Genomic DNA, 26,485 nt, shown 5'->3' with positions numbered 1-26,485 from the left:
AAAATCTATCGTGTTACCCTGTTTTTGTCATGTACAAGTTGTTTAAGCTTAGGCAAGCATTCTGTCTTCTTCCCTTCATCTACAAAGTGAGAAGGCATACCTATCATCAGACTTTTGATAAAGTTTCATAAAGTTTATGTAAACAGTTACTGCTTTGAGGGCATGAATAATGGGCTGTGCAAGTTACAGTGGAGGGACCACACCATTACTGTGAAGTGGATGTAGGAGGCTAAATAGGAAAGGTAACCTTTAATAAGTGTTGACAAGGATGTGGAGAAAAGGGAACCCTTGCACACTGTTGGTGGGAATATAAACTAGTACAGCTATTACAGAAAACAGTATGAACAGTAGGAAGATTACACCAGTCTTTAAAAAGAAGGAAAACCAGCCCAGGCCAGTGTGACTCGGGCTTTGTCCCATGCACTAAGAGATTGCTGGTTTGATTCCTGGTCAGGGCACATGCCCAGGCTGTGGTGTGCAGCAGGCAGCCAATGTTCCTCTCTTTTCACTTCCTCTGTCTCTAAAAGTCAAGAAACTATTCTAAAAAAAAAAAAAAAAAAAAAAAAGGAAAACCTGTCATTTGCGACAGCATGGATGAACCTGGAGGACATTATGCTAAAAGAAATAAGCCATGCACAGAAAGACAAATACTCCATGATTTCACTTATATGTGGAGTCTAAAATAGACTCACAGAAGCAGAGTATAGAGTGGTGGTTACCAGGGGTTGGGGAGGGGTGGGGAGTGAATGAGAGAATGGGAGATGCTGTTCAAAGAGTACAAAGTTCTAGTTATGTAAAATGAGTAAGTCTAGAGATCTAATGTGCAGCATGATGACTCTAGTTAAAAATATGGTATTAAATACTAGAAATATGCTAAGACTGTAGATTTTAGGTGCTCTCATCACACACACAAAAAGGTAACTATGTAAGGAGATGATGTTAACTAGCTGACTGTAGTAATCATTCCACTATGTGTAAGTATATCAGAACATCATATTATACGCCTTAAATATACACTTTTTTTAAAAACCATATCTTTATTGATTTCAGAGAGAGGAAGGGAGAGGGAGAGAGGTAGAAACATCAATGATGAGAGAGTCATTGATCAGCTCCCTCTGCATGCTCCCGACTGGGGATCGAGCCTACAACCTGGGCATGTGCCCTGACCAGGAATCAAACCGTGATCTCCTGGATCCTAGGTCAGTGCTCAACTGCTGAGCCATGCCTGGCTGAGCAAATATATACATTTTTTAAAAAGTGGCTCATAGAGATTAGTAGGGAGATCAAGTCATAAACAGACAATTATAAAGCAACGAGGAATTCCAATCACAGAGATACAAAAACTCTGTGTATGAAGGGAGTACCTGGTCACGTAAAGTTAACATCAAGTGGGGGGAAAAAGTGAACATCAAATGAAATAAATATGAAGTTATTTTTATTGTTGCTTTTATTATATTGCTACTGCTACTACTGTTTTTGTTATTATTATTGTTGTTCTTAACAAGGAAAAGGTATAAAAAGTGGTAAATATGAATGGGGCTTCAGTGATAGGGAGTTTACTTTGTTGTCAGAAACCCTGCCAAGATTAAAAAAAAAAAAAATTTTTTTAATTTATTTCATGGAGAGGAAGGGAGAAGGACAGAGAGATAGAAACATCAATGATGAGAGTTACTGATCAACTGCCTCTTGCATGTCCCCCTCCCTGGGGATCAAGCCTTCTGAAACACGGGAATGTGCCCTGGCTGGGAATTGAACAGTGACCTCCTACCTCCTAGGTCATAGGTCCATGCTCAACCCCTGAGCCATGCTTGCTGGGCACCTGCCAAGATTTTTTTATCCTGTTGTTTTATCAGTCCTTCCTATGGTGAAATTCCAAGGAGCTACAAAGGGCTATATAGGTAAATTGGGGCAGAACTGCTAAGAGACCATCTAAAAGAGACATATTCACAGTTAAGTGATGCACTTAGCATAATGCATTGCACATAGTGGTCACTCAATAAAGAATAGTTATTATCAGTTATTTTATTTTTTTAGAGAGAGAGGAAGGGAGAGAGAAACATTGATTTGTTCCACTTATTTATGCATTCACTGGTTGACTGCTCTTTGCCCCTTGACCGGATTGAACCCACAACCTTGGCATATCCGGATATTGCTCCAAACAAATGAGGTGCCCCGCCAGGGCTACGAGGTAATTTAATGTCGGAAAAGTTTACTTAAGATCACGCAGCTTTTAAACAGAGATGAGAAGTCAGATCTCCATGTCTTGTGCTAGACGCCTGAATGAGTTAATCAGACAAAATTTCAGTCCTTGAGGAACTCACAGTCAAATATGGGAAGGAGATAGTAGCAATACACAGTATGGTAGACGAAACAGCAGAATTGTGTGCCAAGTGTCTGGGCAACAAGAGATGGCAATTAATTCTGCCTGGAGAAAGCAGTGAAGGTGACACTTGAGTTGTAGCGAGGGCGGAGTCTGCGAGGGATTTCTGGAGGTCGAGTCTCAAAAGCTGCCGGAACCAAGGTGCGGCGGGAGTTGAGCGAGGCTCGGTCGCATAACGTTACTGGACCCGCTCGAAGCCGTTCCGTCATTGTCAGCTGCCCTGGGATTGCAGCTGCTTGGGTTGATCTGCAGCTTGCACAGTAACAGGCCGCAGCAGCAAAGGATGAACGGAGCTCTGGGAAAGGTAACGTGGGTTCCGCGCACCACGGGCGCGGGGGAGGGGCGGGGAAGAGCAGAGCTGGGAGGTGGCCTGGCTCTCGCGGCCTCTGCAGACATCCGGATGTAGACAATGGCGAGAACGAGGCTCTTCCCGGCAGCACCCGGGGCGCCTCGCAATCAAAGGGTTGCGCTCCCTCCTCTCGGCTCCGGGCGCCCTGGGCCACACCGTCCCGCGCGCCACGCTCCGGTCACTAGCTACCCTCGCCGCCCAGTGGCCTGGAAAGAGAAGATCCCCACTGTGGGCGTCAGGACACCAGTATAGGTCCCAGTTTGACCTTGAGCAGGGCACTTTATTTTTGCGTTAACTCATGAACTTCCAGAATTTTTTCTAAGAATGTGTTTTTGATTTGCAGAACGGATTGGGATGTGAGGCTACTTGGCGATAAGGAAAGGGTGGTAATAAAATAGTTTTTACTTACAAAACCTTAAGTGGCTGCAGTAAAACCGTATGAACCACCATAAATGCATTCCTCGGCTTCCCCTTGGCCTCTTAACAGACTGAACAGATTTCATTTGCGCTCTTTCAGTTGTATCATGCTTCTTAGAATAATGACTTATTTTTAGCAATTTGTAAAAATTTTATTTTAGGTATTAACTGTAGAGACTATATCTCCATGATGCATAGATTAGCATGATCGTTGCTGCTCATGGATCTAGTAGTAATTATCTTGGGGCAGCCCCTGAATTTCTCTAGCTTTGTTTCCTTAAGGGCCCAAACCTCACTTCATTCTGTATGAAATAATTCACTGTTGTTCACCTTAGCCAAATTGTGAGAATTGGGCCAGATCTGGTGAAAGGATAATAGGGGAAAAAATCAGGAAGCTTCAAAATTCTGTTGTTAAAGACGGTCAGATTGGTGATTCTATGCTTCTGCTCTATTTGCCTTGATTCTGAGGAATGCTGAAAGGGAGGGATCCTGTTTCAAGGAATGACTGGTTTTGACCATTCCATACTCCTGGAGAGGCCATGGAAAGCTGTCATTAGGCCATCACCTGAAGATATAAGGGCATATAGGCCCTTCTAAGTGTGATGCCACTCTTCCCTTCTAGACCCCTTTTGCAGACTACTCTTTCATCTGCCCTGCTGCTTTGTACAGATAGTCTCGCCTTTATTTGCCAAATGCTTAATTCCTGATCCTTGATCTTGTGGAGCCTTCTCACTTGGAGTGCCCTCCCCCTTCTCACCACTTATCCAAGTGCTCCATTCTTCAAGGCTGAGCTCATCTCACCTTTTCCATAAGATGTTTCTGACTATTCCGGCTAACATGCCTGTTTATTTTCTGAACTCCTAACTGGTATTATGTTTTGGCACCTAATCATGTGCAGTCTTATGACCATTCTTGTCTCAGCCTGTCTGGAAGTGTTAGTTAATACTTTAAAAAAATATATATATATATATATATACATATATATATATATATATATATATATATATAAAATCTGTATTGATTTCAGAGAGAGGAAGGGAGAGGGGGAGAGAGATATAAACATCAATGGCGAGTCATTGATCAGCTGCCTTTTGCACGCCCCTAACTGGGCATGTGCCCTGATTGGGAATCGAACCACCATCTCTTGGATCCTAGGCCGATGCTCAACCGCTGAGCCACACCCGGCCTGGCTGGATTTGAATTCTTGGCACCTCTTACCAAGCCTATAACTTTGGGCAATTGACCTAAGCCTCTGTATTTTCCTCTGTAAAACAGAGACAATTATCTCAATAATCCTTCCATCAGAGGATTGGTATAAAGATTAATTGAAATAGTATGTGTAAAGTGTTTAGCACTAAGGATGTACTCAGTAATAGTAAAAATGCTATTTTAAATAATATTTGTTAATATACAAATATATTCTGTAATCTTCATAAAACAGCTCTCAGTTGCTTGCCTCATGAGCCCCTGACCCACTGCTGGCACCACCCACTCTAGGGCTCTGGTGTCTGAAACTACTCCCGAACTATAGGTTTTGCCTCCTGACATTGCTTCTTTGGAAGCTGCGAAGTCCTTTCCTGGTTTTTGACTTTCAGGCTCCTGGGACAAGTATTTTTGTAACTCATTGCTACAGCTGTGCCCTCATTCATTCATTCACTAGCGTGACTGCCCTCCTCTTCCATTTGCTCCAGAGCCGGAGCTGCTCATTTGCTGACTGGGAAGAAGGGGTATTTGTGGATGCAGTCCCAAAATAGATCACTTTGTTCCTGATAAGCAATGCAGAGAGAGGAAGCACATTTCCCAGAGCTGAAAGGAGCATTCACACCACAGTTTGAATGACGTCCAGAAACTTGTCAACCTTTAAGCCTGGCTTTTAGATAATTACATCCTTTGCTACTGTAGAGACTCAGAAATCTGCACAATTAAAGTGAGGAAAAAATCAGTCTCATCTAGATCTTTCTTCCCATCCAATACCTCCTCTGTATGAAGTGGCCCACTTAAGAATATATTCCATTCACTTAATTTCTGTTCTGCTTGTTATTGTTGATAGATCTTGGGCCTGGAGGAAACTTAGAGTAATCTGCTCTGACTCCAGAGGTGGGAAATACTAGACAAGGTATTGTTGATGAAAGGTTGTTGCCACCAATCCAACACCAACAGGAGTCCCCAATTTGGGACGCAGTGAAGGGGTAGAAACTTGTTTCACACAAACAGTTTGCAAACCTGGGAAACACAGCCTCTGATGGAAACTGAAAGTGAGGTCTAGGAAGACAAAGGGGAGCCCCCCTTATATAAAGAATATCCCTGCCCTGATCCCTGATTGGTCCATCTTTATGCAAATAAGGAATCCAATTTCACGCATTCTGATTGGGCCAAGTAGCACTGTCCAGATTGGCCAGATTCCCATATTCTGATTGGTTGTTATGGGGCTGCTCTGATTGGTAAATTAATACGCAAATGAGGATATAGTTGTGCAGTTCTGACTGGATGAGGCAGACCTCGGCCTACTGGTCAAAATACCGTACCAGGAAGTCATTTCTAAGTGTTGACTCAGAAGTCAGAAACACAGTGCAGGAGGGCCGCGGCTCAGTCTTTGCCTTTACCCTGACACACGGAGTGCACCAGAGGCCTCTGTTAGCAATGGCTGCTAAACTTTGGTTAGGAATCTGGGCCTACTTAACTATGAGGAGTCCTTTGCAGTTATTTTCCTTCTTGAGGTTCGCAGTATAGTGGCCAGTGGTGGGGGAGCTGGCTGGAGTTGCCTACTCTCTATCTTTTATGTTAGGTTAAGCGTTTTGCACACATACTTTACGAAGTCTTTAAGTATCTGATTTAATTGTGATATTTAGAATTGTCTATGTACTTTGCCCTCTCTTCCATCTGTTCACATCCTTCCATATCTTCATGACCTCACATTCTCTGGGAGGCTTTTCCTAAATTTGATCATTTCCTAAGCACCAACACATTCATTTATATGAGAAAGGGTGTAACAGAAAATTATTTGCTTTGAAGTTTCCTCATCCAAGCATATTTTTTTCCAGAGTGGAAGGGAGGGATGGGGTGGGGAGAGAGAGAAAGAGGGGGACATGGATGTGACAGAGACCCATGGATTGGTTGCCTCCCACAGGTACCCTACCTGGGATCTGTCCTGCAACCCAGGTACATGCCCTGGAACCAGAGACCTTTTGCACAGGCTGATGCTCTAATCACTGTGCTACACAGGCCAGGGCTGATGTATTATTATTAATTAAAGTCCATACTTTATTCATATATATATATATTTAATCTAATGTCCTTTTTCTGTTCCAGAATTCCATATATTGTTACAGTTATCATATCTCCTTAGGCTCCTATTGTCTGAGTTAGTTTCTCAGACTTTCCTTTGTTTTTGCATAAAAGGCTTTTAACACATACGTATTGAAGGGATTGAAATTGTTAACCATAGTGGACAGGATTTTCTCTTTAAGTATGGGACCTTAAGGACATTTAGTATTTATTATCTAGTTACTTTATAAAAATACTTCCTCTATGTTAAGCACTCCCTTAGTAAATCTATACTGGTGGCCTTTTTTTTTAAATCCTCACCTGAGGATATTTTTTCCATTGATTTTTTTTTTTTTAGAGAGTGGAGGAGAGGGAGGAGTTGGAGAGAGATATATATAGAAAGAGAAAAAGAGAGAGAAACATCAATCTGAGAGAGACATCAATTGGTTGCCTCCTGCATGCGCCCAACTGGGAGCAAGCCTGCAACGAAGGTATGTGCCCTTGACAGGGAGTCGAACCCAGGACCCTTTGGTCCTCAGGCCAACACTGTAACCACTGGGCCATACTGGCCAGAGCTATACTGGTGATATTTGGAGTAGGTGCCCAGTAGGACAGACTGAGATCGAAATAACTGGGGAGGGGGGAACCTCAGGGAGAGAAGCTTCCGTTGTTACTGCCTCCTCTCATAATTATTGTTTTGTTGATGTTGGTATCACTATTATTATTGAAAGAGACATTGTGTAGTAATAGAGGCATAGTCTTTGGAGTAAAACAGCCCTCCTAGCTACTTATTAGCTATAATTTCTTGGACTATGATCTCAATGGGCCTTAGTTGCTTTACCTGTAAAATTGCTTTGCAGTGTTTTGAGAACTAGGGAAGAAGTTAAGAAAGTCTGTCACATGGTGCCTGTGCTTAGCAAAAGCATAATAGTTGTTGATTGATATTAGAAAAAATAGATCAAATTGTAAAGGGGAAATAAGGTTTTTGAAAAAAGGCAGTATGGAAGGCTTCTGTTTTTTGAGCATTTTCTGTAGTGGGTGGAATAAGAAAAAAAAGATGACTTTGGTTTGCCTGCATGTTTGGTATTAATTATAGAGTAGCTTCTTTGCTAGACAAGAACCTTTGGGTCCTTTTAGTTTGTGTACTGTGGGTTTCTAACCTCTGTGAAGAGATGCTTGGAAGTTTATCAATGCTTAAGATTGTCCTAACATGGCTGCTTTTCTGTAGGTGCTGTGTTTGAAGAACGATATCATTTTAAAGAAAGCCTTTCCCCTCTTAAGGTAAGGATATTAATAACAATACTTAAATATAGTTAATATTTGCAAAAAAACACTAGAGAACAAATATAAATTTTGTCATTTTACAAAAGAGGCAACTGGCCGTGGCTGGGTACTCAACTGGTTAGAGTGTCATCCAAATATGCCAAGGTTGCGGGTTTGATCCCCGGTCAGGGCACATACAAGAATCTACCAGTGAATGCATGGGTGAGTGGGAACAACAAATCAATGTTTCTCTCTCTCTCTGAAATTAATAAAATTTTTTTAAAAAGAGGAAACTGGCTCAGAGAGCTTAAGATAGATTTTCAGTCCCATGAGATTATACTGTTATTATCTGCATTTTAAAGATGAGATAACTGCCCGGCCGGGCGTGGCTCAGAGGTTAAGCATCGACCTAGGATCCAGGCGATCAGGGTTCGCTTCCCGGTCAAGGCACCATGCCCAGGTTGCGGGCTGCAGCTGATCAATAACTCTCTCATCATTGATGTTTCTATCTCTCTCTCCCTCTCCTTTCCTCTCTCTGAAATCAATAAAAGATATATTTTAAATAAATAAAAATAAAGATGAGATAACTGAGTTACAAAGATACAAAACAACTTGTGTAAGGTCACAGTTTGGAAATGATGGAGTCAACACTTAATCACAGATCTGCTTGTCTCTAAGTTGTTCCACAGTTTAGTGTCAAAGCTTTGCATGGTGCTGAGCGAAAGTGCTCTGATTACCTAGTCAGCCAAACAGAACCATTTCATTCTCCTGCATGTTCTGTGACTTCTGTTCCCAGTCTGGCTCTCATTGCTATCCCTTCCTCTCCCTCCCTGAACCTGTTCTGATCATGCCTGAACCTGTTCTGATCATGCAAGGGTATTGCAAGAACCACCTCGCTGGTTCTCTTGCCTCAGTCTCACCTCTTCCCATTCATTTCTCACCTACTGCCAGGTTTAACTTTCTAAAACTTAAACTTCACCACATCACTCCTGTGCTTAAACTCTGCCAGGAGCTTCCCACGGCCTACACAGAGTAAAGACCAGCTCTTTAGCACAGCATAACCTGGCCCCTGAATACCTCCTTCACCCTGTTGCCTTCTTTGTTGCTTAAGTTCCACTTACATCCAGCTGCTTGCTGTTCCCCAAACATACCACGTTTATCTCTCTGCCTAGAATGCTTGACCTGTAAGAGTAAATAATCCAGAAGAACCCATTTTTAAAGCTCAGCTCAAATACTTTTCATCTCCTTGGTAGAAATGATCACATTTTCCTTTGTGTTCCACCAAATCTTGTACATGTTTTTGTTCTGGATCAGGACTATAGTGTGGCTCACATTTGTTTATATTCAGTATCTCTCTCCCAGCTGGACCAGAGATACAAACATTTACTTATTTTTGTATCCTCAAGACCTAGCACATTGTCTGGTACATAGCAGGTACTTAATAATATTTATAGAAAGGAGGGAAGGGTAAGTATTGACTTACCCTTAATAGTCGTATGCAAGTTTTGATAACTATGCGAATAGTGGGTATCTAATTATATTCAGCATACTTTCTCCCTCTTTTTAGGTTGAAAACTTCAGGAGAGAATCCCATTTGTTCTGCAGGTAAGCATGTTTTTCCTGGTGAGGTCTGCTTGCTTTAAGTGGCTCTCTAACACTGTAATAATTTTGTCTAGAAGGATGACTAACATATCTTTGAGAAGAGTGACTGGGACCAAATCGTAGCTCTCACATGGAATAGGACAGTGGGCGAGAACCTAAAGTAGTGGTTAGGAGCAAGAGCTCTGCAATTTGTTTGGATTCTATCTCTACCACATACTTACTGTGTGACCTTTGGCATCATCCTCACTTTTAAAGAAAGGGGATAATTAGGCCCTGGCCAGGTAGCTCATTTGTATAGAAGGGAACTAACCCAATGCACCAGGGTTCAATCCCTGGTCAGGGCACATACAGGAGTCAACCAATGAATGCATAAATAAGTGGAACAACAAATCGATGTTTCTTTCTTTCTCCCTTCCTCCCTCTCTAAAATCAATCAATAAATAAAAATTTAAAAATGGGGATAATTATAGTACTAACTACAGTGAATCATTTGAAGATTCAATGAGATAAAATACATAAAGTGCTCAAAAAAGTTAGATGTTTTTGTTCTTATTATTTTTACTATTAGTGCTACTATTCTAGATTTGTTTTTCATGTCCATCATTTACATGTACCAGGCTAGGGCTTTTCTTTTAGTATTTTGTAATGAATGTCCATTCAATCTGATTAACTCAGTAAGTTTTCATCTGTTTCAACCTAATTACTTACCATTTTTACTTTGTCTATTATGTGAGGAATTTCAAAGCAGTTGTATTCTAATGACATCTGTCATTTTTCAAAAGAATATCAGAGCAAAGGAATGGGAGTAAAGAAGGGAACTAACATTTATTGAATGCCTAATATATGCCAGGCAATATATAATGGGTTTTATAGCTTTTAATTCTTTCAGAAGATGATTGCAATGTGTAGAGAATCACCGTTTCTTCTAGCCCCAAAGCCCAGGACCTCAAAATGTGGGCTTCTTTTTATTATTCATTCTCTCAAAAACATTTTATACCAGGATGTGTTTTAGGTGCTGGAGATACATAATTAAGAGGATACCATCCTTGCCATTTGGAAGCTTACAGCCTTGTAAGAAATTATTTTTCCCCCAAGAATAATACAATATACACTTATGTACCCACCACTTAGGTTTAACTGTTGTAACATTTTGCTTTCTCTATCAGACATCATGATACTTCACCTTTAAATACTTCAGCATGCATTTTTAGAAATAAGGACATTCTCTACATTGTTAAAGAGACACAAAACCATTATCTCATGTAAGAAAATTAATAATAATGCCCCAATATCATCTAATACTGTATCCACTTCCTTAATTGTCCCCAAAGTGTCTTTTGTGAGTATTGTTTATAACCAAGAGCCAATGAAGATTTACACCTTGTATTTCACTGTTATGTCACCTTTAATCTAGAATAGTTCTACCACTTTTCTATCATAGTGACTTTTTTATTAGGCGAGACCATTTGTCTTATAGAATGTCCTCCCTTCTTGAGTTGTCTGATTATTTTCTCATGGTGTTGTATAACATATTCTTCTGTCTCCTTCCAACAAACTGAAAGATCTAAAAGCTTGACTAGATTTAAGTTAAACAGTTTTAGGAAGAAGACTTCATAACTGATGCTCTGAACTTCATATTGCATCCTGTCAGGAGATTTAAAAAGAAATAACTAAGAATGCCTGATTATATAAGTGAAAAACATACATTTTAGAGAGTATGGAAAATAAACACATATATACACACACGAAGAAGCAGCTGAGGAAGCTGAAGAAAATAGCCCTGGCTGGTGTGGTTCAGTGGTTGGAGCGTCCACCTGCACAGTGAAGGGTTCCAGGTTAGATTGTGGCCAAGGGCACGAACCTCGGTTTCAGGCTAGATCCCCAGTCGGCCAGTAGGGGGGCATGTGGAAGGCAACCAATCGGTGTGTCTCTCTCACATCCATGTTTCTGTATCTGTCTCTCCCCCTCCCCCTCCCGTCTTCCCTCCCCCTTCCACTCTCTCTGAAAAGCAATGGAAAAATATCCTCAGATGAGGATTAAAAATAATAATAATAATAATAATAAAAAAGCATGGCCCTTATTTAAAAAAAAAATCGCCTGTAATCCTACCGTCCAGAGATTGTTGTTTAACGTTTTGATGTATATCCTACCAGGTCTTTTTCTAGGCATTTCTCTCTCTCTCTCTCTGGTTCCCATTGTCTTGCAGTAATGGGAACCAATGATACATAATGCTTTATCATTTCCTTTTCCCTCTTAATCTATGGTGAACATGTTTCTACTATAATAAATAAATAAATACCTATATAATTATTTTGAATGTACTTCCTTAAAAGAAACAATTTGGAGGAGAAGATTTCTGAATCCGATTTTGAACATGTTGAATTGAGTGCTTGTGAGGAGGATTTTTTAGATAGCCCATTGGATACATTGATCTTGAGCTCAAATATAGGTTTGCGCTGAAACTGTAAATTTGGAAGTCATCATAGTGTCAGTCTTAATTGAAGTCATGGGAATGAATGAGATCACTTGAGGAGAACAAGTAGAGAAGAGGCCCAAGGATCAGCACCTGAGGAACTCCAACATTAACAAATTGGATAGAGGGTGAAAGAGGTGGCGAACAGGGTTGAAATGGGAGGCCAAAATGGTGGGAGAAAACCAGGATAGTATAGCTTCATGGCAGCCAAAGTAGAGTGTTTAAAGAAGGAAAAAGTCTTCAACCACGTTAGTTTCAACTGTGTGCTGCTGAGACATCATGAAAGATATGAACTTAGTATCTTTGGCTTTAGCAACAAAAAGGTCACTGGTGACCTTAGTGAAAGCAGTGGCTTTGTAGGTGGAATGGATCGGTTGCGGAAGTCAACTGTGAATGGACACAAATGAATGGGAGTTCAGGAGTTAGAGAAAGGTATTATGGATGATGTTTTTACAAAGTTTGGCTTTGAATGGAAGGAGAGAGAGTTGGCAGCAGCTGGAGAGGAATGTGTGGCCCAGGAAAGGTTTTATTTTAGTGGGTATTTCTCTCTTAATTACACTTTTCATTTTGAAAGACTTTTATTTCTAAAAGTCAAACTGTTTGGGTCAAAGGAAATGCACATTTTTAAAGTTATTGATGTGTATTACCAAATTGCTCTCCATAAAGACTGACCATTTTATACTTCTTTTATATTTGAGAATCTGTTTTATACACTCATCAATATTGCTATTATTTTGTAAATATCTGCTAATATTATAAGTTAAAAAATGCCACTCCTTTTGTTTGTAATTTGCATGTCTTTGATTACTAGTTGCTTGAACATATTTTCATACATTCTCATACTGGCCACTTATGTTTTCCATTGCCCATTTTTTATTTGTTAGGGAATCCCAGAGTCTAGAACGCCCCAAGTCCCAGGGTAACTCACCAGTGTAGGCATGCCAAGATAATTCTACTTGAAAAGTTGGCATTTTTCATGGGTTCTTTGAGATACCTTTAAAGTCAGAAATTTCAAAATTTAATTATAATGATGTTAAAAAAAAAAAGTAGGGAGCAGTATCCTATTCCTACCTTTACTTACCTTCCTCTCTGTGGGCCCTGGGCACCATCCCAGCTGCTCTCTCCAAGGCGTGGGCCTGATTGTAATGAACGTCTTTTTCTTACTGGTTTAAACATACATGGAGAGGTAGAAGTAAATATTTATAAAGAGGTCTAAAGAGGTTAAGTGAAGGGAACTCAGAGTCCTCTCATTATAGCATGAGCAAAAAGGTGGAGTCAGAGAAACATGGTACATTGTAGTCAAAATAGTTCAATGTAATTAGAAAACCTAAAAAGAGTTTGAAAAGAGATTTTAGAAAAAAAATGGGTAGCTGCCAGGGTCAAATCATTGCAGATTGTCTAGGTAAACTAGCTCAAGAACCTTAAATATATATATGTGTGTGTATATAGGGTGTCCAAAAAAACATATACACTTTGAATGATTATAAAATCAGTGTTTTATTAACATACAGTTCATTTTCAAAATTTAAAAGTATCTACAGAAATGAATGTGTATACATTTTGGGGGGACACCCTGTATACATACATACATACATACATGGGGTGGGGCAAAGTAGGTTTACAGCCCTCACCTATGTGGCTTGGTTGGTTGGAGTGTCATCCTATACACCAAAAGGTCACAGTTGGATTCCCAGTCAGGGCACATACGCAAGTTGCAGGTTTGATCCTGGTTGGGGTGTGTACCAGAGGCAACGGATTGATGTTTCTCTCTCACATCAATGTTTCTCCCTCTCCCTCTCCCTTTCTCTCTCTAAAGAATCAATAAAGAACATATCCTAGGGTGAGGATTGGGGAAAAAAAAGAGTAGGTTTACAGTTGTGAGTACGCAAAACACAGTTTATTCTTGTATTATTTATTAATTATTGCATTATTTTTCATGCAAACAACTGTACACCTACTTTTGCCTACATATATACTTTCTGAGCACATACTATTTGCCAGGGACTGGGTAGGGTATATGAGGGACTTGCAGTCTGTTGAATAGAGAGAATATCTTGTAACTAATTCTTGGCTGGTGCTACCCCAGTGTTTTCCTCTTTTCCTGCTGCATAGCCCTGCTAAAAATGCTTGTTCCAATTTTTATTCCAAGGAGAAATAATTAACATGAATTTGTTTACTCTTAACCTGGATTGATTGTTTTAGTACCCAGTTTAGTGAACAAGGACAGTGAAGAACAGTTGGCTCTGGCATTTATACTAAATGGATGTAATGTATGAAAAGTCAAGTCGTGGTTACATCCTATAATTGTGCTAACTGAAAGATTTTCAAAGCCTCCTTTTGAAACCCTGGGGTTTTGTGTCTTCTCCAGTGAAAAGAGTTGCCTTTTCTCTCAGGAGGCTGCAATGTTAACGTGACAGCAGGAAACCCAGCTTAATGATACAAAGCAGGGGGGGGAAGTCAGTTGAACTTATTAGAAATCAGAGGCTTTCAAACTTGTAAATTTTATAATTAAAACAACTGGCTAATTAAGCAGTTTAACCACTGGTAATTTGACCAAAACCTTTCATTTAAGAAGGAAAATGGTTAATTTAACAGTAGTTTGAATCAGCTTCTTAATTAACCAGCTGCTCTAATTATAGGAATTGCCCCAAACTGAACTGGAAAGTGCCTCCTTGCCAAGGAATTCCAATACATGAGGAATTCCATGGCAAGCATTTGTGGCACTTTCACCTGAGATATGCCATTTCAGAGATCACTTTTGGTCCTGCTTTTTGAAACCAGTGGAGGGTTATTGAGTTTCTGTGTACTTAGAGATGGTGACTGGCATCTGAGTTTTCCTTTTTATTTACACCAAAGGTTTCACTATGTAATGGAGGCATGGGAGAGCTATGAAGTCAACTCTTGATGATCTTTGTATGTTTAGGGCAGCAGAAGAGTGTCCCAGAGACTGTGACATTAGAGCTAGCCCTGGAGGCTCATAGGATTTCATTGGACAGAGATGCAGTCCCAGCAGGGAGGATTGCCCAGGGTGGCAGAGAGGCATGAAAACTGCATGGTTTCTACAGAATAGCAAGTGTATCTGTTGCTGAGGAGCAAGGTTTTAAAGGCCAGGAGGAGTTGGAGAATGAGATGATGTAGTTGGAACTAGATTATGAAATCAAGTTTCTTTAATGCTTACTTAAGGAGTGTTAATTAACCTTGGGCAGTGGAAAACCATCAAACATTTTGAAATATGGCAAAGACCTTCCTCGTCTCACTCATTGGTGTGCCTGTAGTGACTGGTATAGCACTTCACACATAGTAAGTACTTTTTGAAAAAATTGTGTGTGTGCAATGAATAAATGGTTGAATTAATGAAAGAGAATAACTTGATTAGGTCTGTGTTTTAGAAGGATTAATCAGTAAGCTCTAGAGCAGGGGTGGGGAACGTCTGACCCAAGGGCTGTATACTGTCCGTGAAATCATTTGGTCTGGCCCTCCCAAGGCAACCGCATGTGGGATTTGAAATTCAATAAATCTAGGAGCTTTTTTCATAGCTAATTTTTAAGTTGATAATTTTGTATGGCCCATGAATGATGTTATAAATATCCAAATGACCCTTGGCAGAGAAAAGATTCCCCACCTCTGCTCTACAGGATGCAATAGAGAGGGGGAATGTGGATACTTTGAGATCACCAACAATAACTTAGCCAACGCTACCACTTGACTCTCCTATCCCTTCCATCCATGCTTCCTCTCCCCACAACCACCAAAGTCATCTTTTAAAAACATATCAGACATATAATTTCCCTGTTTATGGCTGTTCAGTCCAAAATCCAAACCCTTAACAAGGCCCAGTATTGTGTGTCCCGACCCACTGTTCTAGTCTCTGATGCTCTCTGTGCTCCTCACTTGGTGTCAGCCATACTGACGGCCTTTCTGCTCCTTGAATGTGCCAAAGCTGTGTCCTACATGGTATTTCCTCTGCCTGGAACATTCATCCTCTATCCTTTCAAACTCCTACTTGCCTTTCAGGTCTCAATTTGTTTTATATATATATATATATATATATATATATATATATATATATATATATATATATATATATATATATGTGTGTGTGTGTGTGTGTGTGTGTGTGTGTGTGTGTGTGTATATATATATATAAAATATCTTTATTGATTTCAGAGAGAGGAAAGGAAAGGGAGAGAGAGACAGAAACATCAATGATGAGAGAGTCATTGATCGAGCCCACAACCCGGGCATGTGCCCTGACCGGGAATCGAACCCTAATCACCTGGATCCCAGGTCGACGCTCAACCGCTGAGCCACGCCCGGCCGGGCTGTTTTATGTTTTGAATAGGTAATACATGTACATGGGACAAGTTTTAAAAGATATAAGAGAGTATAAAATAGACAGTAAATGTCCCTCTCCTGTCTCCTAGCCATTTCCTCTCCCTGGGGATAACCACTATTTCCATTTCCCTTTGAATTCTGGTGTCAGATCATATTTAATTTTTCCAGAAAAGGTCTTCCCTTTTACGCCAATCTAAAATAGATCCACTGGTTGTATTGCCATAGCAATCTGTGCTTTTTCTTTTTATTATTTATCTCAATTTACAGTTTTATATTTATTTGGTGACTATTCCATTAATGATACTCCCTCTAGACTGTCAGCTCCATAAGTGGAGTTTTGTTGGCCTCATCTACTTTTATATCCCCAACTCTTAACACAGTGCCTGGCACATCCCAAGTATTCGATAATTAAGCCCTTCCTAAGCTTTGCCTTTTCCTGTAAACTTACCTCTTGCCACCCTCCTCCTCCTGTTCTGCCTCGAGAGTCTCTGGCTCTTCCCCTCCCCATACCATGTTCTCTTCTCACTATCTTAGTCATCCTTCAGTCTTTACTTAAAAGCTACCTGCTCTAAGAATCCTTTCCCAGCACCTCAAGTCCAGCCTCAGTGCCCCTCCCATGTATAGCCCGTATCGCCCTGCACTGGTATTAGTTTCTCCGCTAGATAATGGGTCTTTATTGCAGGGACTTTGTCCATTGTTATAGCCGCAGCTTCTAGGGCATTGCATGGTACCAGTAGTCCTGCCATAGATGTTGGGTTGGTTATATACTGCACAACTCTCATGTGTGCCATTCATGTGGCTGTAAGATAATTATCACTGGCTACCTTGATGGGAAATAATAAATATTTATTAAGTGAATGAACATGTTTTGAAGAGGTCAGTGCTTTTTGAGGTCTTATTTTGAGGTCATGATGAAATCTTATTGGATAAGATTAATATGCAAGGCTCTGGTCTGAGTCCCATTGTGTACCTATTAAGAGGATTTGGGTATCAGCTCCTTGAGTGGGGTCCCAGGTTGCAGAGTTGGAACCTGAAGGCTCAAAGGGTCAAAGGTCTTAGATTCAGAGAGACAGAACTGGGGCAGCGACCAAGAACACACCTCAGTTATGTTCAGTGCTCTTTGGGAACCTCTGCCCTAAATACCTCCGTCTTCCTTGCGTGGTAAACGCTCACTCCTCTTCCACAGATGCAGCTTTTACCTCTTCTGAACCCATTCCCCTGCACCCTTCCCCACTGCCACCCCCAAGGCAGAGTTAGTTGTTTCTTCCTCTAGGCGCTCACTACCCTGCTCTCATCGCCATTAAAGTATTTAGTGCACCATAAGGTAATTACCTGTTTTCCCATCATCCTTGCCCAGTACACACTGATTGTCTAAAACTAGATGGTTTTAAAAACTTTATGGAAATATATGATTGTCCTTTTACCTGGTTATATTTGCCACCTGTCACTTTCTCTGTACAATTTGCAGTAGAAAACTTCAAAAGAATTATTGCCTGTTAAGGAACAAGAGGAAATGAGAACGCTGTGAGAATGTATTTTATCCCTATACCACCAGTGGCTCTAGCAGGAGAGAATTTCTTAAAGAAAGATAGGTAGAGGGGATTGGATATAGTCCAGTGGCCAAAAGGAAAGAAACAGGGTAAACTGAGAGTCAGCCCAAGATAAAATAAATAGCTCTGGTTCTTTAAACCAATAAGAAGCCCACTACCTCCAAATAGTCCCAGTCTTGCAATGGAGAATTTGCCTCCTCATGTGTGATCTGTCCCTGGAGGAGCTTTGAAACAGGTTTGTCTTATTTTCTCTCTTTTAGGTGGCATTCTGCTGAGTACCAGTCGGCACTACAAGACAAAGCCCACCCATGGCATTGGAAGATACAAGCACTTAATTCAAGCACAAGAGGTAAAGGGGGCTGGGATCCTTCAGAAAAGGAGAGGGTATAGCTTTTGCAAACACCCAAAGATCAGATCTGCATACGTTGGCTAGAATTGGAGCTAGAAAGAATAGGGGGTTGTCCCTCAGTCCTCTCCAGTTACTTAGTTTGGATACTATCCAGAGTGACGTTTCTGCCATTTCCCAGTCTCGTCCCTCCCTAGGCCAGGTTATCACAGTGAAAAACAAATGACTTAGTTATATTATTTGTGATACTTTAAAAATATCTTCCTAGTACTTAGTTCAGTGTGGACCTCACAATGGAAATGCTATATTCAGTTTAGCTGCATGAATGGTGGCTAGTAGAGGTGGACTGACATTTTCAGCCAACTAGCTGAGTTTTATAGTATTTGCAGATTTAAAATATGTATGTGTTCCTTGATTGCATTATCACAGATAATTGGGAGTTAGTTCTAAGCATTATAAGATCATTCAGCCTATTTCTCTGGCTCCAGCTGCAGTGCAGGGTTGCTTCTGGGTAGTTCTATTTCTGTGCATGTGCAGAGGATTTTCTGGTGGGGCGAACACAACACTGGCCTGAAAGTTAGGTCTGGCTTTGAGTCATGATTCTATCACTTCCTGTAAACAGTGCAGTTAAGATTTTGCTGTTCTACCTGAGGAGTCTACATCACTTTTGGTTCTTGGGCTTATTATAATGTTCCTACGTAGACATGCACATCTCCCATTGCCTCTCTCTCCTTGGCAGAAGTGCAATACCACTGTACTTGGGCCTCAGAAGCCACTAAACTTGTGTTCTCTTGAGCACCATCCTTATATCAAGGAATTTCACTAGAGGAACATTGCCATGTCTGAGGCCTGTATCAGGCAGCCTCCCAGCAGGAAACAGCCCAACTAAAACTGTTTGTTTTTACTGGAAAGAATACGCAATTGGGAACCAGGAAACTTGTGTTATAGGCTCATTAGCTTTGTGACTTTGGATAAGTTAACCTTACTCCTCTGGGCATGGTGGGCCCTGACATTTTGTGTAAAATGTTTTCTGTGTGTGAATTTTTCTGAGAAGAGAGCTCATAGCTTTTTTCAGGCTCTTCAAAAAGGTTGAGAAAGTCTGGATTAGAATATCTTTAAGAGTCTTTCAGCTTTGGTATCATGTAATTCCACAATGCTATGAAATATTAATCGAATATCTACTGTGTGCTAGGCACTGTTGGGGGTGACTTGCCTATTCAGACTGGGTTGCAATAACATTTGATAGAATGAATGAACAACATCTGGTTCATGCTCAGAAGGAGCTGGTAGACCATTAGAGTTAAGACACAGATGACTATGCTCCCAAGCAGAAAGTGACAAGTGCTAAAAGGAAGATATAAAGTGCTATTAAATGCCCTGGCTGGGTAGCTCAGTTGGTTAGAGCATCGTCCCAATACACCAAGGTTGTGGGTTTGATTCCCCATGAGGGCACATACAGGAACCAACCAATGAATGCATAAATAAGTAGAACAACAAATGGATATTTCTCTCTCTCTCCCTCTAAAAATAAATAAATAAATAAAATAAAGTGCTATTAAAATTCAGAAGAAGGAGTGATTTACATTCTTTCTGAGTTGTGACACTTTAGAGTAGTTGTTGGAGCTGTTTTATTTTAGGACATTCCCTCTTCTAAAAGTCCCACATAAATTAGTTGGAAATGAAATTGGTTTTGTTGGTGTGTGTGTGTTTTGTGTATGGTTGGTTTTTTTTGATGATTTGAGATCTTCCATCTTAAGATAATTTTCTACATATGCCATGCTCCGACACACTCCTTAGCATAGTATAAAAGGAAGTTTAATGCCATATTTAATGCCATCTGTCCCCATCTTTCTCTCTAGCTTCTTCTCCCATCTCCTGGGTACAATGCTTTAACTGCACTGGGCCTCTTCCTTTTCATCCAAATCACCATGCTGTTTCAAGGCCTCTCACATGCTGTTCTCTCTCCTTGGAAGACCTTCTTCCCTTTTCCACTTGGCTAATATATCCTCAACCTTTAAATCTTAGTGAGAAGGAGGGTGAGGGTGGAAAAAATGGATCTCCCCTTCTGAGAAACCTTCCTGGATTCCCTGCACTGGGTAATTTGTCCTGCCATGAGCTTCCAGAGTTCCTGTGCTTCCTCTTTCCTAGAACCTACTGCTCTATTTTAACCATCTGTTTTGGTGACCACCTCCCCTTCTAGATGGTGAGCTCTCCAAGGGTAGAGGCCATGTTTCATGTTTTCTGTATCCTCAGTGTCTAGCACAGGGCCTGGCATCAAATAGAGGACAGTAAATATTGATTGAGCTGAACCTAAATGTGGTTATTGAAGCTGCCCCGAGGTTTTATAAATCAGAACTGGCAAACACAACCCACTGTCTGCAAACAACTGGCTCAGATGACCTTGGTTGCTTGAGGGAACGATGCTCCCTGTATTTGCCGTATAGGCTTTTCTCTGATGTCATTCATTGTTCTGGGGTGGCTAGCACAGTAGTGCTGGATAGTGGTGGAAGTTGCTGTAGGCTCCTCGCTTCCTGGAGGGGACAACACAATGAAAGCTCTTTAGCTGCCAGCTTGCAGAGGCTCTGTCCCAAGTTTCTGTCTCCTTTACCCCCCTGGAGAACTGGACTGGAAAAGCTAGAAAGCATCTTGTAGCGCCCTTTCTCTCCTTAAGCCTAGAACCTAGAAAAAACAATAAGTAGCCAGATTCCCATTTTTTCATCTCTGGGTCTCAGGCTGGGCCTTCTACGCTTTTGAGCCCCACATCCCTGAGATGAGAGTTAATTCTCATGCACAAAGCGCCCAGCCCTTGTCCCATTTCTGCTGGCATAATCTCTTCACTCCTCCTTTCAAAGGTCCCACACTCAGTCTTAAGACCCCTGAATCTTGGGAAGGAAAATGCATACCTACCTCATCTCAGTTTTCCTTGGAAATACTGGTTTTACCTCTTTCTTTTTTTCATGGCCTTGTTTTTTCCCATCCCTCCATCCTGTGCCCTTGTCCTTGTTGCTTCTCTGGAATGAGTGATAGGGGAGATGAAAACAAAGCTTCCTCTTGGATGGTAACATGGGGGATGACAGCAAACCATGGGACTCCGGGTCTCTCATAGCATGGACCCAACCTCCTTCTCAGTGATTTTTCTTTTTGCACTTTATGCTTCAGGCACATTTGTCATATACCCATGCTGTCTCATGCCTCTGTGCCTTTGCACATGCTCCTTCCCCTTTATGGGATGATACCTTTCTCTTTTGTCTCATCTGTAAGTCCCACCTTGACTCATGGCAGTGAGGGAGCACATTTCAGAGCATATCTCCAGACCTAGTACTGTGTCTCAATGTGTAGATCCCATTATTCTTCAAAGAACCTGCATTATTCTGTTGAATGTAAAAGGCTTCAGGGTGCTTGGAGTGATTTTTATTTGACAGAAATAAAAATAATGTAGTCCTTCATTTTTTTTATAGTGCTAGGTTGTTTCTCCCAAGACTGCTTATGTACTTGCCCTCAGCTGTTGCCCTGCCTGCGATCTTGGGGTAATAGCAGCCCAAGAATCAGAGAGTTGCCAAGAGAAGGTGTGGGAAGATGAAACAGAGGCAACATAAATTGCTGTTAATTTGTAGTTGTTATATATTCTATCTTCTAGACCCTGGGGCAAGAGAGTAAGGTGTATCTTTTGTAACATAGGTAATTTACTTATTTTTTATAGAATGGCCCCTTGGACTCAAGATACCTTTTCCCTTGGAAACTCAATGCTATTTTTACTGTTGCCATAGAGGAGATATCTGACATTTCTGACACCTGTTTATTTTGTTGTAGCACCCTTAGATAGATTCTCTCTGTCAGGAGGCTGTGGCATCATTCCTGGAAAAATCAGTAGCTCAGAATCACTTTACTGTGACAGTCCTAGCTTCCTGGAAACAGAAAGATTGGTTTTGCCAGTCCAGTGACTATAGGGCTAGGCATGGGTTATAGGACTGGTTTAGGAAGAGTTTTAAACTAGCATCCATGTTTGCCCCCACATATACCTCTTGTAACTCACTGAAAAGAAAAACCGTCATTGAGCATCTACTATGTGCCAGGCACTGTGCTGAACACAGATGGTTCTCAGGTGAATGGGACACAGTCTCTTTCTAAAAAAGTGTACAGTGGGCTAGGAAAGATAGTACTCAAAATTGTAACTAATGCACGTTTTAAGTGCTTTACTAGGAGAATGAACTAAATATCAAGAGAACAAAGATAGAGAATCAATTCTCCCTGAAAGGGTCAGTGAAAGCGTTATGGAGTTCAGCTCAACAGACATTTACTAAGTGCCACCTGTATTATTACAGTGAGTATGTAAAGTGAACAGACATTCCTCTAGGAGCATCCAGTTGCCTGGGGTAGCTGGAAACACTGGGTCTGTAAAGAACATAAAAGAGTTTCCCAGGGCTTTTCTAGGCACAGAGAGTGACTCCTTATGAAGACCTGACTCTTAGCCTGTGCCATTGAGCACCCTGGTCTGCAGCCCACTGGAGTCTTATTCTACTTTGCCTATTTTCCTGAATGACAACAGTGTCAGAGCTCTAGAGGGATTCATATTTGATAGGGTGATAGTAATGATCCCTTTCCATTTCCAAAGTGCTTTCACATCCATTATCTCAATGCCTTTCACACCATATGCCCTCAGAACAGTGGTGATCCTAGAGCTGAACCCCTCCTCAAGTTTACTAATGCAATCTGCCACATTTTAACAGGACATTAGGTTAATGGATATAATTTTCTAAATTTCAAGTTTTTCTCCCATCAGTTTTACCTGATGAAAACAAGTATTAACAGAGAAACTCAGATATGTTTTCATATTTTTTGAGATGCAGAGAACTCCATTTATATAATATAACCATATTTTCTGCTTGTGAAATTGTTTTTGTTGAATATGATGAAAGTATGTTGATGAGTATTTCATGTTGTTTCACAAAGAAAAACATGATATTTTTGGCTTTTTGCAACCAACAAATTTGAAAACCATGCCTTTTGATTCACCAACTATCCAGTGAGGTAGACAGGGTGGAAAGGGAAGCTGATTGATGAACATAAGTGATTTCTCTATGACCATATGTCTAGTAAATGACAGTACAGAATTCAGTTCAGTTCAACATCTAATATTGCTGGTCTCTAGGAATAGAGAAATGAATGGATATAGTACCTTCTTATATGAACTGAAATAGTGGCTTGGCTGCCATAATAGAGAGATCTGCTTAATCAAGGGGCTTAAATAAGATAGAGGCTTATTTCTCGCTCAACTAATAGTGTAAGTAATCATAATGTCCTCTCTGTGTATATTACTCAACCTTTTCAAAAGATACCATTTATCAACTACTATTTACTAGATGCTATAACTATGATATGCCAGGCTTTTAAAAACACTATTTCATTTACAAATGGTAAATTTTATTTGATCCTCAGATATCTTATGGTTATTAAAGACCTCATTTGAGGAATACAAGACTCAGAGCAATTAAATGACTTGTCCAAATGGCTAGTAATTTCCAGAGCCAATATTTGAACTGTGTATGGTCAGAATCCATCTAATGTCTATGCTATTTCCATTTCATATAAAGTCACTATTTTGAGCTTTACAAGAACCTTAGGTGTTAAGATGAACACACTGACACCTCGAGAGGACACTCAATGTCAAGTAGTGACAGTAGACAGGATTGAGTCGCTCTCTTTGGCTTCCATCTAAGTCTAATGCTCTTTGTGCAGCGCCAGGCTTTGCTTCTGCCACCCAGCCGGTGCCAGGTCTCCTGTCTGGTGTACATCTCGTGAGTGTGCACATTGAGTTATAAACATAATCACTTGATGTCCATGCACCGTACAGCTTATTATGGGCTGTTCAGAGTACCATCACCAAATCATTCAAGACCCCAAGCGTAAATTTTTAAATTGCCACCACCAGAATTTCTGGAAGCTGAATATATTTTAAGCATATCAGCCTTTTCTCTTGAGGATTAGGATGATAAAATTCCTTCCCAACTTTCCCACTCTGGAGAATGCCCCCTGTAGTGATACTATTAGCAGAAGCTAGAGGAGAGAGCCTGGGCTGCTGGACATAAAGTGGTTATCTTTGCTGTTTCCTTACTATTGTACTCTTAAGCCAATCATTTCACCTTTCTGGGTCTCAGCCTCCCCCTTGTGTAAAATTAGGGAGGGAAGGAAGGAGAGACTAAATTATCTTTAAAATCCCTTCCAGCCATAGCAGCCTGTGATTCTCGTTAAGACTCCTTTCTTTATCTTTTCTTTCCCAGCAAAGTTTCCAGTAACCCTGGGCAAGAATGTGCCTTCAGAGATCCTCTTTTCTGTCTGTAAAACAGAGCAATAATGTGGCCATTTCTTTACAAAAGTGGTTTAGTAATTTATCCTATGGTCCATTTTGGGGATCATAGTGCAGTCCTACAGGGATCTAAGAATGGCCACCCTGGGCCACCCCAATGTGAAACCAGGTCATTCACAGTAGTGCCAAAGTTTGAAGGTGGACAGTAGTCCATCTTCTCTGCCACCTTCCTCCCAGCCTCCCTTCCTTTCCTGCCTGGCTCCCCTTCATGTGTAGTCAGGTGGCCTCCCCAGAACACAGCCCTAATCATGTATATCCCGTGCACAGATATCTTTACTAACTCTCGATGGCAGTCGTGAAGGTCTGAATTCAGGCAGTTAGAAAAGAAAGGAAAGATGTGAGAAAGACTGTGCAGGTAAAAATTATAGGCCTTAGTGACTGGTATTCTGTGCAGTCAGCTCTTGCTGGTTATTCTGTGCCCTGGCCCAGAACTGAGACAGAGCAAGCCCCTGGTGGTGTGGACGGCTCCAGGCATATCTAGGCCAACACGGAGAAGCAAGTGAGATGCCAAGAGGGATACTGGAATCAGCTTTCTTTTTTTGTTCTCCTAAAGTGACACCTTTGAAAAACCCTGGCATTTTTCCTGGTTAAGAAAAGACTTCAGAAAAGCTCCTCCTCTCTCTGCTGGAAAATTTCAGCCACTCCCCATTGCATTCCGATGTTAGTACCCTTCACAGATCTGACTGTAGTGCTGACTGTCATGATAAAAAGTCTGGATTGTTGCATTTGGCCTCGGGTGTGGTGGCCTTTGAAGAAGACAGAGCCAATTTCCTGCTCCTTGATGGCTGGTCTCTAGAGGATGGCGTTTCACTCACTGCAAACTCTAGGACCCTGAGGTGGACACCACTGTTAAGAACTTCAGGGATACAGAGGCTGCAGTGGAAAAATCCCTGCATTGGGGGTCAGGAGGTCTGGGTTTTAGTTCCTAGGATCTGTCCTGTCTGGCTTTGTGACTCCGGGGGGACTTATTTAATCTCTCTGGATTTCATATTCTATCCTTGCAAAGATGAAGAACTAGGACAAAATCATCTCTAAATGCTGTCCTGTTCTAAAATCTAAAAGAGTGATTCATTACATGTTTTCTCTGCCAGGCCCTGTGCTAGATATGAGGAATGTAAGAATGAAAATAGTATTAAAAGTTAATATTTCTTGAGTGCTTAACTACGTGCCACAGATTGTATTAACCACTATACATAGTGTTTTCTTGAGTTCCTGGAACACCCTTGTAAGATCAGGCCTGTCATCAATATTACTGGCCTTGTGAAAGGACTGTTTCTGAGTCCTCCCCCTGCTTCCCCATATTGGGTCCCTGCTCTCCTAGCCTGACCTGGAGAGCAGTGATGTAAGAGAACCATTCCAGGTTCTCTGCCAGGAACCATGCTGCTGTGGCAGCCGCTAGGCTATTGGCTGTTAGATAGAGATGACTTAAGACATGTAAATAGAGATACAGGTAGATATTTTTCCCTTTTTCTTAAAAAAATAGACAGGATTTCTACCAAACATCAAGACTTATTATAAATCTACAATAATTAGGACAGTGTGGTTTTGGCTCAAGGATAGACAGCCCAATGGAACAGAATAAAAAGTATAGGAACAGACCCACATGTCTGTGGGCACTTATATGATGAAGGTGGCACTGTAGTGGTGCTGGGTCAACTGCACTGGTGATCATGTGGGAAAAAATTGGCTGTTGACTCCTGTTTCACACCATACACAAAAATCACTTAAAAATGAGCTGTAGATCTAAATGTAAATGTTAAAATAAACTGCTAGAAGATAACATAGAAAAATATCTTCATGATCTCAAGGTAGACAGATTTTAAACTGGACACAAAATCACTATAACCTTAAAAGAATGAATAAGTTGAATTACATTAAAAATAAGAACTACTCAAAACGCACAATTAAAAAGTAAAAGGGAAAGCTACCGAGAGGGAGAAGATAATTTGCAGCTTGTATATAACAAAGGCTTGCCCAGCCAGGCATGGCTCGGCAGTTGAGCATTGACCTGGGATCCAGGAGATAGCGGTTTGATTCCCAATCAGGGCACATGCCCAGGTTGTGGGCTTGATCCCCAGGCAGGGGCATGCAGGAGGCAACTGATCGATCAATGATGACACTCTTATCATTGATGCTTCTATC

At 41.0% G+C, this 26,485-nt stretch overlaps 1 protein-coding gene across 1 annotated transcript in view; it reads left to right on the top strand.

The window, feature by feature from the left end:
- Positions 1–2,496: 2,496 nt before the first annotated feature.
- The window catches only part of MRPL48 (mitochondrial ribosomal protein L48), a 40,585-nt gene continuing 16,596 nt past the window's right edge, over positions 2,497–26,485 (top strand). Inside the window, exons 1-4 of the mRNA XM_016208476.2 lie at positions 2,497–2,684; positions 7,639–7,691; positions 9,241–9,278; positions 17,894–17,982. Coding sequence (XP_016063962.1) covers positions 2,664–2,684; positions 7,639–7,691; positions 9,241–9,278; positions 17,894–17,982 — 201 coding nt within the window. The 5' untranslated portion in view covers positions 2,497–2,663. The remainder of the gene's footprint in view (positions 2,685–7,638; positions 7,692–9,240; positions 9,279–17,893; positions 17,983–26,485) is intronic.

This window comes from Miniopterus natalensis, chromosome 11 (assembly GCF_054644295.1).
Source record: "Miniopterus natalensis isolate mMinNat1 chromosome 11, mMinNat1.hap1, whole genome shotgun sequence".
Classification (NCBI taxonomy): Eukaryota; Metazoa; Chordata; class Mammalia; order Chiroptera; family Miniopteridae; genus Miniopterus; species Miniopterus natalensis.
The sequence above is the reverse complement of the archived record's forward strand: the minus strand, read 5'-3'. Positions and strand labels throughout refer to the sequence as shown.